At 33.3% G+C, this 17139-nt stretch overlaps 2 protein-coding genes across 2 annotated transcripts in view; both read left to right on the top strand.

The window, feature by feature from the left end:
* The window catches only part of CFTR (CF transmembrane conductance regulator), a 230398-nt gene that overhangs the window by 192042 nt on the left and 21217 nt on the right, over window positions 1-17139 (top strand). The window contains exon 22 of the mRNA XM_074193848.1: window positions 12108-12368. Coding sequence (XP_074049949.1) covers window positions 12108-12368 — 261 coding nt within the window. The remainder of the gene's footprint in view (window positions 1-12107; window positions 12369-17139) is intronic.
* On the top strand, window positions 476-1226 carry LOC141493849 (large ribosomal subunit protein uL16-like). The gene has a single exon (XM_074195149.1). The coding sequence runs from the start codon at window positions 491-493 to the stop codon at window positions 1136-1138; it is 648 nt and encodes a 215-aa protein (XP_074051250.1). The 5' UTR covers window positions 476-490; the 3' UTR covers window positions 1139-1226.

Genomic DNA, 17139 nt, shown 5'->3' with positions numbered 1-17139 from the left:
AAAATTCTAGTTTAGGGGTAGCTAGATGGTGTAGATAGAGCACTGGCCTTGGAGTCAGATACCTGAGTTCAAATCTGGCCTCAGACACTTTATAATTACCTAGCTGTGTGACCTTGGGCAAGTCACTTAACCCATTGCCTTGCAAAAAACCCTAAAAAATAAGAAAAACAAATAAAATTCCAGTTTAGATAAAATCTAAAAATATGTGTTTCTGTGTTTATGCCCATTTTGAATTTTGACTATTTTATGTTGAGAACATTCTGAAACTTTAATACTGTCCTCACCTTTCAGTTCATTCTATAGTCCTCATATGCTAAAAGTTCAATGATGGAAATAGCCAATATTCCAATTATCATGACTAATAAGGTTTCCAAGTCAAGTATATTCTAAGAAAGCTCAACAACAAAAAGGAGAAACATGAATAGTTCTGCAAAAAATTGAAGTTGGCCTTTCGCTGTGGTGAGATCAAGTCCCTGTCGGCACTAGCGCCATGGGCCGCGTCCTGCCTGCTGTTATAGGTATTGTAAAAACAAGCCGTACCCCACCCAAGTCCCGGTTCTGCAGAGGAGTTCCTGATGCCAAGATAAGAACCTTTGATCTTGGTAGGAAGAAAGCAAAAGTGAATGAGTTCCCATTGTGTGGCCACATGGTATCAGATGAGTATGAACAACTGTCTTCAGAAGCCTTGGAAGCAGCATGCATCTGTGCCAACAAATACATGGTGAAGAGCTGTGGCAAGGATGGTTTTCACATCTGTGTGTGCCTGCATCCTTTCCATGTCATCTGCATCAATAAGATGCTATCCTGTGCTGGAGCTGATAGGCTCCAGACTGGCATGCGAGGAGCTTTCAGGAAGCCCCAGGGCACTGTAGCCCAGGTTCACATTGGCCAAGTCATCATGTCGATTCGAACCAAGGTCCAGAACAAAGAGCATGTGATTGAAGCTTTGCGTAGAGCCAAGTTCAAGTTCCCTGGCCGCCAGAAGATTCACATCTCCAAGAAGTGGGGTTTCACCAAGTTCAATGCTGATGAGTTTGAGGATATGATAGCTCAGAAGCGCCTCATTCCTGATGGCTGTGAGGTTAAGTGTATCCCCAGCTGTGGCCCCTTGGACAAGTGGCGGGCACTCCACCAGTAAATGGGGTGGCCTGTGAATTCAGCCTTATGAGGCATAAAATAAACTAAATACTGCATAAATAAACTAGGTATTGCCTGTGGAAAAAAAAATTGAAGTTGGTGAGGGAAAGAATTCCACTGGAAGAGTCTTTGATTCAATAAACACCTACTGGAGATATGGTGGAGAGGAAAATATAAAGATAAATGAATCAAGGTTATTATCCTCAATCTAAGAAAGGTAAGATATATAAGCAGCCATAAAAAAAAGAAATAGAACATGCTATGGATGACAAATAAGTCCACACATTCCTAATTTTTATCTATCTATCTATCATCTATCTATCTATCTATCTATCTATCTATCTATTTATTTTAGGATTTTGTAAGGCAATGGGGTTAAGTGGCTTGCCCAAGGCCACACAGCTAGGTAATTATTAAGTGTCTGAGACCAGATTTGAACCCAGGTCCGGTGCTTTATCCACTGCACCACCTAGCCGCCCAGACAGTACTCTTTCTGATCTAGTGACTCTATTTTCCATTTCCCTGTATTAAGTTAGACAATAGCATAGGATTCCCTTATAAGTTATGAACATACACACAGAGCAAAGTAAAGATTAAAATGAACAAATACATGGATTTTAAACTATTGTAGAAATTGATGAAAACAAGTACTACAGTAAAATTACTGAAGGGTTAGTTTTTTTTAGTATCTCTGGAGAAATCTCATTTTAACTCTTGCACTGTTAATGAATACTATCCATAGAGCACTTTTGATTGCTATTTTTATGGCTTATATAGACTTTATATATAAAATCTTATTTTGTAAATATATTTTGAGTGCAGAGGACCTACTATGAATCTGGATGAAAAATATATCACAAAGTAGGAGGTGGAGGTTGCCAACAATGTGATTCTAAATTTGCAATCTATAATATTTCAAATATGGAACATTTTAAATATGGTAGACTTTAAAATTGTTGACTCTTCAGCTATGTTTTACAATTTCTTTAATTTTTTGAAAAATACATTTATTTAACTACTTGTTGTATTCCTCCAGTAGACTATACATTCCCTGAATAATATTTTTTTTATTCAGGGTATGTATGATTTACTGAAGGAATACAACATGTAGTTAATTATTTTGGGGCTTGCTTTTATATTATCAGCAATATTCTTTCACATAGGGAGAAAATATTAATTATTACCTGGATTGAATTAGATGTGGTATTTATTGTTTTTTGAAACAGTGTTAGTTTTTTCAAAGGTGATAAATACTGAGTAGAAAAAATCTGAGATTTGTGGCAAGACAATCTGAGTTTCCACATTTGCATCTTGATTTATTACCCTCATGATCTAGGACAATGTATTTCCCCTCTCGGGTTCCCATTTTAATCTTAAGTAGGTCTTTCATTTCCCTAATATTCAATAAATAATTGTTCTAACTTTTTTCAGGCTTTGATAACCAGGTTTGTTGTTGTTATTGTTAAGTCATGTCTGACTCTTCATGAACCCATTTGTGGTTTTCTTGACAAAGATGCTGAAGTGATTTTCCATTTCCTTCTCCAGCTCATTTTACAGATGAGAAAATTTGAGACAAACAAGGTTAAGTGACTCTCCCAGGGTCACATAATTAGTAAGTATCTGAGTCTTCTGACTCCAGACCAGGCACTCCACTATACCACCTAGCTGCCCCTGATAGCCAGATTGTACAAATTGTGCATTTATTGCTATAATGCCTTATGTTCTACTTTTGTACAAAGGAATCTATTATTGTACAAAGACTTGAACCTATTATTTAGCCTCTTTATTCATAGCTTCTAGAATATGACAGGTAAAAAGATATAAAGAAATAAGGCAAAGAGAAATTTTTTAAGTCCAATTGACCTTGTCATCAGCAAAAGGATTAAAAAAAAGACAAGAAAATAGTTATATAAATATCTAGCCACATCTTTTGCAAAAGAAACTAGCTAAATCTTTAAATCATTATTTAGATTAGAGATTTAGGTCATTAGACTGAAAACTGAGAGATTATGTACTAAACATATTTGATATATTATCCCAGAAAATTTTATTTGGAGAATGTAAAAAAGTAGAATCATTGGAACATATTGGATAGTGATCCTAAACAGAATACCTGGATAAAAGGCCTTTCACACACCTTGATTTTGTTATCCTGGGAAAATCATTTTAACCTCTCGGTTTCCCAAGATCTCTCTAAAACTTTATATTTTCTGATCAGTGGTTGATCTCAGTCAATCAGCAAATATTAAGCTTCTCTTTTATCTCAGAGACTATACTAAGTTTTGGGATAGAGATGCAAAGAAAAACAAAATATAGTCCCTACTCTCAAAGAGCTCACAGTTTAATGAGGGAGATAGTGTGCAAATATTTATATATATATATATATATATGTACATATATATATATATATATATATATATATATGATAAATTGAAAATAATCCACAAAGAGAAGATTCTTGAATTAAGGGAGACCAGGAAGTTTCCTGTAGAAGGTGCAATTTTAGATGGGCCTTGAAAGAAGCCAGGGAAGACAAGATGAGGCAGAGATGAGGAGGAAGATGAGGAGAAAGAACGTTCCAGATATGGGAGACAGTCAGAGAAAATCTCTCAAGTCAAGAGATGGATTCTTTTTTGGAGACCAGCATGAAGGCCAGTATCACTGAATTGGTAATTTATGTGTAGGTGAAAGTTCGATGGGAAGAGAGGAAAGTTGTTTAAAATTTAAGGAGACTGGAAAAATAGCCAAGTGCTTTCTAATCTTATGAAATCACAAATCTACATTGTTATGCTTGTCACTTTGATAGAAGATGTTTCCTTACCTGAAAGTTTTATATTTATGATATCATAAATCCAATCATAAGCTGAGCCAAAAAAAAAAAAAACTAAAAACCTTCAAGAAATGATAATGTTCAGGCATTTAAGACTAGTGATTTATCAGTAAGAAATCATGTTGCCTACCCCCCTAACCTTAGTCTGGAGACCTGTTTGCAGAATGTTCTCAAATTATGCTAATAAAGTCTATGATCTATTCTACCAAGTTAATCTAACCAATCTACCCAATAATTAATCTCCCTACTACAGATTTAAAGGCTATTCTTTCTCAAGAAAATGAATTTTATTTTGACTTTATTAAAATTTAATTTCATTTATTTTTTCTTACATTTTGAGTTTTGAATTTTCTCCCTTTGCATTAAGGAAAGTCACCATATGATAGATGTGCAGACATATATGTAAAATCATATTATGTGCATATTATGTTCTTTTTTTGGAAGAAGATAGCTTCTTCCTTCAAGGGTCCTTTGTAATTGATTTGAGTTTTTAATAATATAAAAAATTTGACATTCATAGTTGTTCTTCCATCAATATTACTATTACTGTATATAATATCTCTTGATTCTTTTCATTATTTCATGCAGAATAATTTATTTTCTAAAATCAACCAACTCATTTCTTATAGCACAGTAGTATTCTATAACAATCATAAAATTTAGCCATTCCCCAACTGATGGGTGTTCCCCCAATTTCCAGTTCTTTACCACTGCATAGAGTTGCCATAAATATTTTAGAGCACATAGGTTTTTCCCTTTTTTCACTGATCACTTTAGGAAACAGATTTAGTAGTATTACTCAGTCAAAGGTATATAGATAATTTAATAACTCCTTGGTATAATTCCATGTTGCTCTCCAAAATGGTTAGAACAGTTCATAATTCCACTGACAATGAATTAGTGTCCCAATTTTTCCAAGTCCCCTCCAATATTTGTCATTTTCTACTCCTATAATGTTAGCCAATCTTAAATTTTAAAAAATGGTATTTACAATTCTCCAATCAATAATGATTGAGAACATTTATGACTACATAAGAGTTTTGATTTCTTCATTGAAAATCTTCATATTAGGGCAGCTAGGTGGCGTAGTGGATAAAGCACTGGTCTTGGAATCAGGAGTACCTGGGTTCAAATGCGGTCTCAGACACTTAATAATTACCTAGCTGTGTGTGGCCTCGGGCAAGTCACTTAACCCCATTTGCCTTACAAAAAAAACCATCATATCCTTTGAACATTTATCATTTGGGGAATGATTCATGTTCTCATAAATTTGACAAAGTTCTCTATATACATTTGAGATATGAGATCTTTATCTGAGAAAATTGTCCACAAAAAATTTTCCTCCCATTTTTCTACTTTCTTTTTTATCTTGGTCATATTGACTTTATTTATTCAAATAAAACCTTTTTAATTTAATGTAATAAAAACTAGCCATTTTACATTTCACAATGTTCTCTATTTTGATTTTCTAACATAGCTCAATGTAAATAGGTAAATACTATGCTTCACTAATAATATAAAGAGCGACCTTCATCTTTTTAAAAAAAAATGCATTTAAGGCAATGGGATTAAATGACCTGTCCAAGGTCACATAGCTAGGCAATTATTAAATGTCTGAGGTTGGATTTGAACTCAGGTCCTCCTGACTCCAGGGTTGGTGCTCTATCCACTGAACCCGCTTAACTATCCCCTGAATTTTAACTTTTAATGGAAATGTAGCAAAGTGGACCTCATTCTGGCTCCTCTGCACATGGCCCTAATTAAATCAGCAGGAATAACAAGCCCAAAATTAATTTCTATGCAAGTTAGGTACTTTGGTTGGTAGTCCAGCATCTTAAAGGTAATTTACAGCTGAGGGGTTGTATGTCAACAACGTTTTTTTTTTTTTATGTATCACAGTGAAGAAGTTTAGCCAGCAACCCTTGCCTTAAAATATTGATTAAATAAAATAAAAAATCTCAATGAAAATGATTGGAACTCAAAGTAAAATTTCTATGCTGTAGTCTACTTTAAAAAAATAATATTTTAATGAAAATATGCTAAAAATGATTCGACATATATAACCTATATCAAAATACTCATCATGACAAGGTAGGAGGGAAAGGAGGGCAGTAGAAACATGTGGAACTCAAAAGCTTACAAAAAGATGAATGGTGAAAATTATCTTTGCATATAACTGAGAAAAATAAAAAATATATGTAATTTAAAATGCTTAATAAATAAAATTAAATAAAACACACAAAATATTTTATTTTTCCCAAATTACATGCTAAAACAATTTTTAACATTAAAAATTCCTTTCTCCCTCCCTTCTTCCCTCTCTGAGATGTTGAGCATTTTAATTCAAATGGCAGAATATATTTATATTGAAGAAAGTTGAAGTTACAAATTTTAGGAAGGCCTAATAATGTACAATAGAAAGAGCAGTGACTTTAGATTTAAAGACCATGAGTAAAAAATCACAGTTCTGACACCTGTAAGTGGTATGTAGCATTGGGCAAGTCCCTTATCCTCCCCTCCCACAGTTTTCTTATCTGAAATTAGATAACAGCCTTAGAGATTCCTTTTTATCTCTATGTCTACATCTCTGTGATTCCATGAGAGCTTAATAAAAAAGAAAAGTATTGAATTTGGAGTAAGGGACATGGGTTTAAATCCTTTCTGGCTAACTCATTACTTGTGTGACCTTGGGAAAAGTTCCCTTACCTCTTTGGTCTTTGCTTTCCTCTTTTGCAAAATGTTTGTCTTAGACTATATGATCTTGAAGTTCTTTTCCAGCTCTAAAATTTTGGCCCTGAAAAAGTTGCATTACCGTAATTCTTCATTTAGTTATGTAGATTCCTGAATATGAGTCAAGCAATGAAGCTTTTGAACAATGACATCTATGATTATACTTCAACACATGTGGAACTAAACATAATACAGGTGTCAGGAACCAGTAACTAACTCATCCTTCCTCCCACACCCAGAAATGTTCCGAAGTATTTGCAGCAAATATCAGTGCTCATTCTGTAAATAAGGAACCCTTAAACAAAAGGTGACATCACATATCACTAGACAGAGATGTTCAGCCAGATGGTTTTCTTCCTGTCTTAGTATCATTTGCTTAAGAACATGCCACTGTGTGGCAAAGAGATAGTGAATTGCTCTAAAAGAAAGACAAGAACTGTCCTTTTTTTCTTTTGACAATTTGATGGATGAATTGTATTCTTTGGATTCCATATCATATTTGTGCTTAGAAGATATCATGTCAGATAGCATTATCCTTTTGTACTTTGAAGCTTAACCCTGAGATTGTATAATACATTCAATTCAGTTGGCTCAAATATAGGTCCTTAATAAATAACTAGCTAATAATACTTAATGCTAAGCATTTTATAATTATTATCTTGTTTGATCCTCACAATCACTCTGGGAGGTGATGCTATATTATAGGAGGAAACTGAAGAAAATAGAGGTCAAGTAATTTATCCAGAGTCACACAGTTAATAAGTGTTTGAGACTGTATTTGTACTCAAATGTGATTCTCTAGAGATTACCTACCTACCTCAGAGTACATTAGGCAAGTAGGAGCTATATAGGTCTATAGCTTTCAACAAAAACTTTATGTCATATCCATATAAATGAACCATTTAAGCCATAGTCAAACAGATGATCTTTGGTAGAACAGTGCAAGGGATTACAACTAGCAAAAACTATGTGTCCAGTTTTCTAATCATATCACTTTAATACCTAAGGTTCCCCAATATCCCCTTATATTTCAGTTTATTAATTTTTCACTATTTTTAACTGAAAAGTTTGTTAGGTTGTTTCTGATGCTAATAAGCATATTGGTTTAATTTTTAGTTAGATGGGTGTAATCCTAGTTCAATATTACAGTTGATTAATTGGGAAACTCAGTGTGACTTAAATGGGAATGATTGTGTGATCATTAATGACAAAGAACAGTTCTACAAATGGGAGAGTAGATGCAACCATAAAGTCATTTTTTATTAGTAGGGATATTATTAAATAAAATGATCATACAAATTTCCAACACACAAGAGATAAAAGATACAAATAAACTACTACTAAAATTAAAAATTCCTAAAAATCCCTTATATTATTTTATCTAAGAATGATGTAGAATTTGCAGAGTTGAAAGACATTTGTAATTGAAAGAATTGCAAAATTGAAAAAAATAAATTTCAAGGATTCAGTTCTGCTTGTGAAAGCAGCCAATATTTAATAGATGTGGCACATATTTTCTAAAAGGCATAATTTATTCAACATGGCTTACTGCTTTTTTACAAAATGTTTCTTAGTTTAAAAGATAACAGAAGAGTTTTTTTACAAAGTTGGAATTTCCTATTTTCTATATGATCTTTTACCTTACCCAAAGAGTAGGCCAGGTCTTAAGCCTTTTGTTTAAGGATACTGAATTTATGACATGGAAAGTAATTTTCTCTTCTAATTCTTAAGGTAATTACACCTTAGGTATATACAGATGATCTTTGGTAGAACAGTACAAGATATTACAGCTAGCAAAACTATGTGTCCATTTTTCTAATTATATCACTTTAATACCTACAGTTCCCCAATATCCCTTATATTTATTAATTTTACACCTTTTAAGTAAGGTATAATTGCCTTCCCTAGACATTCTCTGATCTTCTTTGTTGACACCATGAGAAAAAAAACTGAGAAAAGGTTCTCAGCACTAGGAGAGCTAGTTTTGAGCAGAGTTTAAATTTGGATAGATTCCTTATTGTTTGAACAAAGTCAAAGCAGTGCTGAGATTTTATATTATGTTTACATTTATTTGTTTGCTGCTTAAAAGTTGTTTTCTATTATACTTCAGATGAAAAAAAAAAGGATGATCCAGTGAAAAGAGCGCTGGACTTAGCATCAAAGAATTTACATTTGAAACTTACTTTGCATGCAGAATCTTTGTGGGACCTTCAGCAAATAAGGCCCACACATCTCTAGATCTCGTCTCCTTATCTATAAAAATGAAGAAATTAGATTAGAAAATGACCTGCTGGGGGTTCTTCCACTTCTAGAGCCTGTTATCTGTTCTACACAAAAGTTATGCAAGCAGAAATAATCTCTAGAATAATCACTTATCCTGATTCCTTAATAAGAAATATTCCTAGGAAAATTATGATGTGCCTTTTTGATTCAAAACTTCTTAATCTTCAAAGATCAGGTTAATGAAATGACATTGTCATTTCACAAATCTACATTTTGAAAGTGAACTGAATAATTATGACCTCAAAACATTTCCAAATTATGTTTTTTTTTTCTTTTGAGGATAAATATTTTGAGGCCTCTTTAAACTGTGGTCTTTCTTGTTGGGAGCCAGGGTCTCTAAGCTGTTTGACACAGTCGCAGCAAGAAGACTCAAGGCAATCACACTGCCTGATGGAACAACATTTCCTTCTTCAATATATATAGGAATTCCATGCATATCAATATTTATACGTTTATTATTGATTGCAATATTTACTCACCCTAACAGTAGAATGACTATAAAGGAAGGATTTCAGAAAAATTCCTTGAATAAAACAGATTGTAAACTCTGTCCAAATTTAACAGGACTGCCTCTCCCTGAGGCATACAAAAGGCTTCAACATTATGAAATCTCTGGAAAACCCAACACTGGGAATTCCAAGGAGATGTCAGAATATATACAGGGAATACAGATACAAGATGGGTCAGATAGAATTCCAGGGAAATTAATAGTTTTGCCCCCCCTTACCATACACAGGAATATATGAAAAAGATGGTGAGAAAATAGTACAGGTGACTGATATGTGAACTCTAGCAGCCTTAGTTTCATGGGAAAGAATAAAAAAGTCACAGAACCGTGGTTTCTACCAACAAGGCCTGAAAGAAAAATTGGTTATTGTAAGAGTTAATGGATGGGTGGACAAGCATAAAGACCCTCACTATAGATTGTTAAGGAAGTGTATTGAAAAACATTACTTACACAGAAAATATAAAAAACTTTCCATTAAAAGAATTGCTTAATTAATAACTTTAAATGAACTAAAAATTATACAATGTAATAATAAATAAGGTAACAGGTTGAGGTCATCATGGTCTGAGTAGGGATAAGAAATCATGATTATTAATTAAACTTGTAATCACATGATTAAAACTTGTAACCACATGAATTATATGATTGATGATGAAAATTGTACACTTTTGTAACCAAGGAAATGATCTTAGCTTGCTTGCTTGAAACATACATGATTCTGAGACTATAAAAATAAGTCTAAGCAGCGGATAGTCAGTCAACCTGCTCCTGCCTTTACCGCCGACTCTATCCCTCCTGTCAGGTTCCAAGGACCCCACAGAGGCTGGACCCCCACACTTTCTAAATTATTTCACTTGAATCTCCACCTTACCAATAGTTGTATACCTAATTTATCTTCCTGACCTTCAAACAGTAGCTTCTCTACAGTTTTGCAAATTAAATTATGTTAATTGCTGTGACATACAAAGTTTAATAAGCCTTACTTAAGAATTAATTAAGTGGAACATAAGGAGAATATATCAGTCTCTGAAAGTCATTTATAATGTAGCATCAAGAAATGACAAGTTGGAAACAAAAGTTTACCTTTCAACTCTGCTTGAATCATTTATTAAAGATGCGGACTATCGAGTCCTTTCTATCTCAGCTAGCAAACCATAGTTCCACCCATCAGGAGATTGGTATTTGTAATTTCTCTCTCATGAATGACTATTGAAATTTGCTCCAAAGTTATGGACAAAGTATAGGATTTGTGTAGAATGTGGAAAAGAAAGAATCATAAGAAAAAAGAAATATCTTAGCAAAATAAAGAACCTGAGGATAGGGGCAGCATTGGTTTTTGAAATATGAATCATCAACTAAATGTTCCTTTTCTTCTCTATATCCTAGAGCTGAGGACCTTTTTCTATTTTCTACTACAATCAGCATGAGGCAAAAATTATATAGTAATTCAATTGAATTGATTGAATATTTATTAGCTGCCTACTTCATGGAAGGTCCCATACTAGGAAAAGCCCAAATCTCCATAGAAATAATTCTTATCCTTACTCTCCAAAGTGGCTTTAAATTCATTTTGCAATAGAAAAATCTGTCATAAAGTTTCTGATTTATAAAGCCAATATCAAACACTGATACTCAGATAAATTATGGGGAATAAAAAATCAAAGGTAAACTGTAGAAGGATGTAAAATAGTAGATATATAAATTTAAATATTTCAAGTCTTCTCTTTCCATATAGAATACAGGTTTTCACAAAATGTTATTAGGGATAGAAATAAGTATGACTGTTAATTAATATGAATGGACCATTCCATTTATTAATTTGTGGTAAACATATATGTGTATAAGTATGCTCTTCTTTTTCAGTATGCTCAAGTGAATTGTCTTTCAAGTTTAAGGGTAATGCTACATCCATTATCAGAGATGGAAGGTCCTAATAAAGCTCTCAATACAATTTGCTTTTTCCCCTCAGAAATATGATATAATTTAATTTTAATATTAAAATGTCATATTTGCTTCTACATTTGGGTAAAAGTACCCACAAACGACTTGATAGTTCTTTAAGAATTTTTTATTAAATGCTAAAATTAACCATGTTCCTTCCAAGCATTATTTTAACAGTCATCTAACATAACAGAATGAAAATTTGTCATAGAGGCAGTGCAGTAGAAAGCCAAGTACCTTTCATAGTTTTTGGAAGCTTGAAACATTTTGCTTTGTGGCACCAGTTGTATAATATTGTGTAATAGTCTAAGGTGGGAAAGGAAAATCTTTTTGTCCACTTAAGCAAAAAGAGTGAACATTTGTGAGTCCCTTGCTTAATTGCAAATGTTATTGATCACAAAATGTCAGCAGGTTAATACAAAACCCATTTGTACAAGACATAACTAATTATTCTTTGTTAATCTTTTAAATATAGCCAACTATTTCCTGTTAAATCACTGAAAACTCTCAGACAAAAACTTGGGTGACTGTACCTATGATTAGGTGCCATGATAAGCTGATACCACTTCTGATGGGAAGAACTTTGTTTTAGGAAACAATTATACTATTTATTGCTTTTGGTGAGGATTTTAATCCTGCCTACCTCCAAATTCAAATATTGTTTATTTTGGTTTCCAGATGCGGTCGGTGAGTCGAGTATTTAAACTCATTGATATGCCAAGTGAAGAACCCCTACCTACCAAATCAACTAAATCAACCAAACCATCAAAGAAAAATCAGGTTTCACAAGTTCTGAACATTGAGAATGAGCACGTAAAGGAAGAGAATAACTGGCCCTCTGGAGGTCAGATGACTGTCAAAGACCTCACAGCCAAATATACAGATGGTGGGAATGCCATATTAGAGAACATTTCCTTCTCAATAAGTTCTGGGCAAATGGTGAGACTTAAAATATTTCTTCTTTTACTTATCCTGTCATCAATTTTAATTTGTAATGACTGATGGCAATATAAATTGAATCAAACCTCTTTTTAATACCATTGTTGAAGCAGAGGACTAACACTGGACTAATAGATTAAATGGACTTGGTTGTGGTTAGTCAACATAGTTTAGTGCCTAAAGAACTGACTTTGGAGTCAGAAAGATCTGTGTTCAAGTCCCTCCATTGTAACCTTTCAATTTTCCAGATCACTCTGTAAAGATTGCACTGCAATTAGCAATCTGCATGGAAAGAGAGTTAAAATTTGGGAACTACTTATACCAGTAAAAATAGAAACCAGAGTGTCTTTCTTCCCTCCAAAAATTCCAACCTTGTTATATAGTAATGTTATATAGTATATTATATTATACTAGGTTATATAGTAATGTTACACAGAATATGTAACATTTCATATCTATATTATACTATATTATACCATACTATGACTATACTATGACACAATTTTTGGACAAATTGATGCAGGTGATATGTTCACAACCTTAAAGGAGCAATTTTTTTTTCTAATGCAAACATTATAAACCTAATCTAAGATTATCAATTGCACTATAATTTTTTCATATACATTTATCTCTTTAATTTCTTCCTTGCCAAAATTCATCAATATTCATTAAAAATTATATAAAGATTCTCCTTAAAATACTATTTCCCCATTTGGATTTTATATCAATAAAACACTTGATATGGAAATTCTTAGAAATGGAGAGTGGCAAATTTGATGTCACAGTCTTAGGGAATAGAATATGAAAACTATAATATATTTGAAGCTATATAAGTTAATATATATGTAATATGTAACATAGTATACATATATTAAACTAATAATTTTATATTTCAATAATCAAAAAATTTAAAGTTTCATCAATAGGTAAAGAACATCGCTTCCTTGTGAAAACAATTATCATTTAAAGGGCATCCCTCTCGTGGTAAACTTTTGCATGCTTAGCTAGGATAATCCTTTGATAATAGATATACAATACATTACCAGGTCCATGAGAAGCTTGGTGGTACAATAGATAGAGTGCAGGCCTGACATCAGGAAGACCTGAGTGAAAATCTGACCTCAAGGCAATTACTAGCCTTAACTCTATAGCCTCAGTTATGTCATCTGTAAAGTAACCTGAAGAAGGAAATGGCAAAAAACTCCAGTATTTCTTTGTCCAGAAAACCCCAGAGGGCCTCAGGAAAAGTTAGACATGGCTGAAACAACTGTACAGCAACACCAGGTTTATACCCAAAACCTTTTTAACTGAGTAGAAATTTCCATAATTCAGAGTCTACTGAAATAGCTTTAGTGAGTCCAGGGTTATCCCTATGCTACAATGAAGCATAACAATGGAGCTTCATTACTATTTTATCAGTTATTGAGCAATGAAATTTTAAGATAAACCACCATCATAATGATATATAGTCAATTGCAACATCTATAATTTTCAGCTCAGATGACAGAAAGTAAATAAATATGTATTACCTCCTGAGGTCATAGGGAAGGATTTTAAAGGCAATCTGATCCTGCTCCCAACCCTATCTCATAGGGAGTGTGGTAGGATAGAACACTAGGACTTTAAGATAAGAATACCTTGACTCAAATCCTTTCTTGGACACTCACTAGTGATGTAGTCTTGGAAAAACCTCTTAATTGCTCTATGATTTCCCTTTACTATAAAATAAGAAGTTGAAGCCAATAACTTCTAAGGTCTCTTTCAACTCTAAATCTGTGATCTAGTACTTTTTGGAAATTGTCTAACTTAAAACCTCTCAAACCTAAATACTATTTCCCTTTTGGGTGTTCTCTTGCTACTGAATGCTATTGAAATCATATAACAGTTGCAGAACTATTAAGAGTATAATCAGAAATTGTCTTTCACAAAGAAACATGTAATTCATTGTTGATCCCTACTTAATGCCTAACATATTAATAAGTACAATGATTATTTCTTGAAGGGTCAATTTTGCCAAACATTGAAATAGGGAATATATTATGCTTTAAAATAACATGTTCCATAATCTCAGAATTTTAAAAACAACAACAAAACATAATGTCCTATACATTATTGGATCTAAGAGCTCATTGGAGAAGGTACTCTTTCCAACAGTACAAACACTCTTCTTGTGAAATTTTTGGCTGATCCTCTTAAGCTCCTCAACCACCCCAAGTGCTAGAAACTTTCTTCTAGGTCTCTTAACATTATATCAGTTCCTATATGTATATGGTATAACCATTTGTTGTTTAAATAACTCCTAATGGAGAATGTTGCTATAAAAATTGGATTAACTCTCTCTCTCCTCAGTATTTTTGTTTCCTATTTGTAAAATGATGCCCATAGCATTTCTTTCAGGGTTAGAGCTGCTAAGATCTTATTGAATGAAAAATGTTATCATTACCTCTTGCCCTAAAAGTTTAGTAACCTTGATGAATATGATTTAAGCCAGATAATCTCCTGTAGAGGAAGGTAAATGTTTAGCTCACTGTATCTGTGCTGAAAATGGTTTTTTACTTTCTCCAGGGATGATGTTCATCATGTGCTAGGTACAAAGATATAAATGCCCTTGCCCTTGACAAGTGTATAATCTATGGGGAGAGGCAACACACACACACACACACACACACACACACACGGAAAATAGGTATATACACAACATATATAATATAAGGTTGGAGATGGAGAAAACCATTAGCTGAGGATATCAGAGAAAACCATATCAAACGTGGTATTTGAGCTGAATTTTCAAGGATGGGTTTTTAATTAGCTGAAGGTGAGAAGGAAATTCATTCTAGTAATTAGGGACAGTCTAGGTAATGATATAGATATGGGAGTTGTAGTGTCACATATAAGAAACCATCAGAGATCAAAGCTGAGGGCCAAAAGGGGAGTGATAAATAATAAGGCCGGAAAAGTAGTTTGGAACTAGATTGTAAAGGACTTTAAATGCTATATGTAGGAATCTGTATTTTATCTTAGAGCTATTAGAGAGTCACTAGAGTTTATTAAGCAGGAGAGTGACACTGTCATACCTGGGCTTTAGCATAATCACTCTGTTAGAACATAGAGGATGAAGTGGAAAAGGGAAAGACTTGAGGCAAGGAGATCAACTAAGAGACTTTTGTAACTGAACAGAAGAAATAGATACCCACATAGAGAATCCTGAACTAGGGCAAAGGTTTTGTGAGGAGAGAAGTAGATGGATGTATAGGTGAATCCATAAGAAAAGATAGAATCCCCACTCTTAGATTGCAGTTTTCTCAAGTTATTGTTTGCTTCCAAAAGTGATTGGGTTTTATAACATGGAATGGTTGAATTTAGAGTTCAAAAGAATCTTAAAAATTATTTGGCCTACTCTCCTCCCCTCTCTTTTTATAGATGAAGAAAGTAAGACTCAGAGAGGGTAAAAGACACTCAGAATTGGACCCATAATAAGCAACAGAGTCCAGTTCAAGCTCTGGATGCCTGCTCTTTCTGCAGTCCCAGATTGCTATTCTAGTGCAGGGAGAATATTTTAGGAAAGATACAGGTTCTACATTGATTCAAGGAGTATAAAAGATGAATGATTGTATTTATGCCTCACCTTTGATATTTGGGAATTCAGCCTCTTCCTGTTGAAAGTATAGTTCATTGTTTTGACTTGTTTTATACAGGGGACTTTTCAGGCATGTGAAAATATCTTTTTCTTTTCTGACATCTTGGATGACTTCCAAGATGACTGTCAGCAAGTTATGGATAGTAATATTACATAAGTGAAGATAGGAAACTTTGACTAATCTCTTCATTTTGCTTTTTTTTCACTTTACCTACCAAACTTCCATCACTTCACATCTCTGCTTCAGAATTGCTCATCTCCTTTTCCCTTCCCTAATAAGCAACTCTGAAGAAAGCTTTTGTAGTCTAACAATCAAAAGGACAGAATCATGATTTTTTTTCCTAGTAAGTTTTGGCAAGTTAGGAAAAAGAATTCATACTGCAGGATTAGGGAGCATTTTTGTTCTTAGTCTTACACAATTTCTGAATTATATTTAATATCATGTTAATAAACCTATAGAGCATATGTATGTGTACTTGCATTTGTGTAAATCTGTGTGTGTGTGTGTGTGTGTGTGTGTGTGTGTGTGTGTTATTCTAAGTTACAGAACAGGAGTTAAATTACATTGGTATAAGGACTCCTCTCACTAGGACTTCCCTAAAACTATAAAATGACAGTTTTGTATGGAAATAATTTATTTCTTCTTCTTGAAACCAAATTTTAAAATTGTGATCATATAAAAAAGAAGCAAAGTAATATAATGGATAGGTGGGCTAACTTCTGACTCTAGAGGATCAGGATCAAGATGTTCCTCTTATTTACAATAGCTGTTTGGCTATGAGCTGGCACTTTACCCTTCAGTGCCCAAAGCAATTCCCTAAGACTGTGCATCAAATTTGCCACTCTCCATTTCTAAGAATTTCCATATCAAGTGTTTTATTGATATAAAATCCAAATGGGGAAATAGTATTTTAAGGAGAATCTTTATATAATTTTTAATGAATATTGATGAATTTTGGCAAGGAAGAAATTAAAGAGATAAATGTATATGAAAAAATTATAGTGCAACTGATAATCTTAGATTAGGTTTATAATGTTTGCATTAGAAAAAAAATTGCTCCTTTAAGGTTGTGAACATATCACCTGCATCAATTTGTCCAAAAATTGTGTCATAGTATAGTCATAGTATGGTAT

This window comes from Macrotis lagotis, chromosome 7 (assembly GCF_037893015.1).
Source record: "Macrotis lagotis isolate mMagLag1 chromosome 7, bilby.v1.9.chrom.fasta, whole genome shotgun sequence".
Taxonomy (NCBI): Eukaryota; Metazoa; Chordata; class Mammalia; order Peramelemorphia; family Peramelidae; genus Macrotis; species Macrotis lagotis.
This window is presented reverse-complemented; position numbering and strand designations above follow the sequence as displayed.

What these genes read in the sequence shown, in the direction of transcription:
- LOC141493849 (XM_074195149.1), top strand. Translation starts at nt 491, where the DNA reads ATGGGCCGCGTCCTGCCTGCTGTTATAGGTATTGTAAAAACAAGCCGT.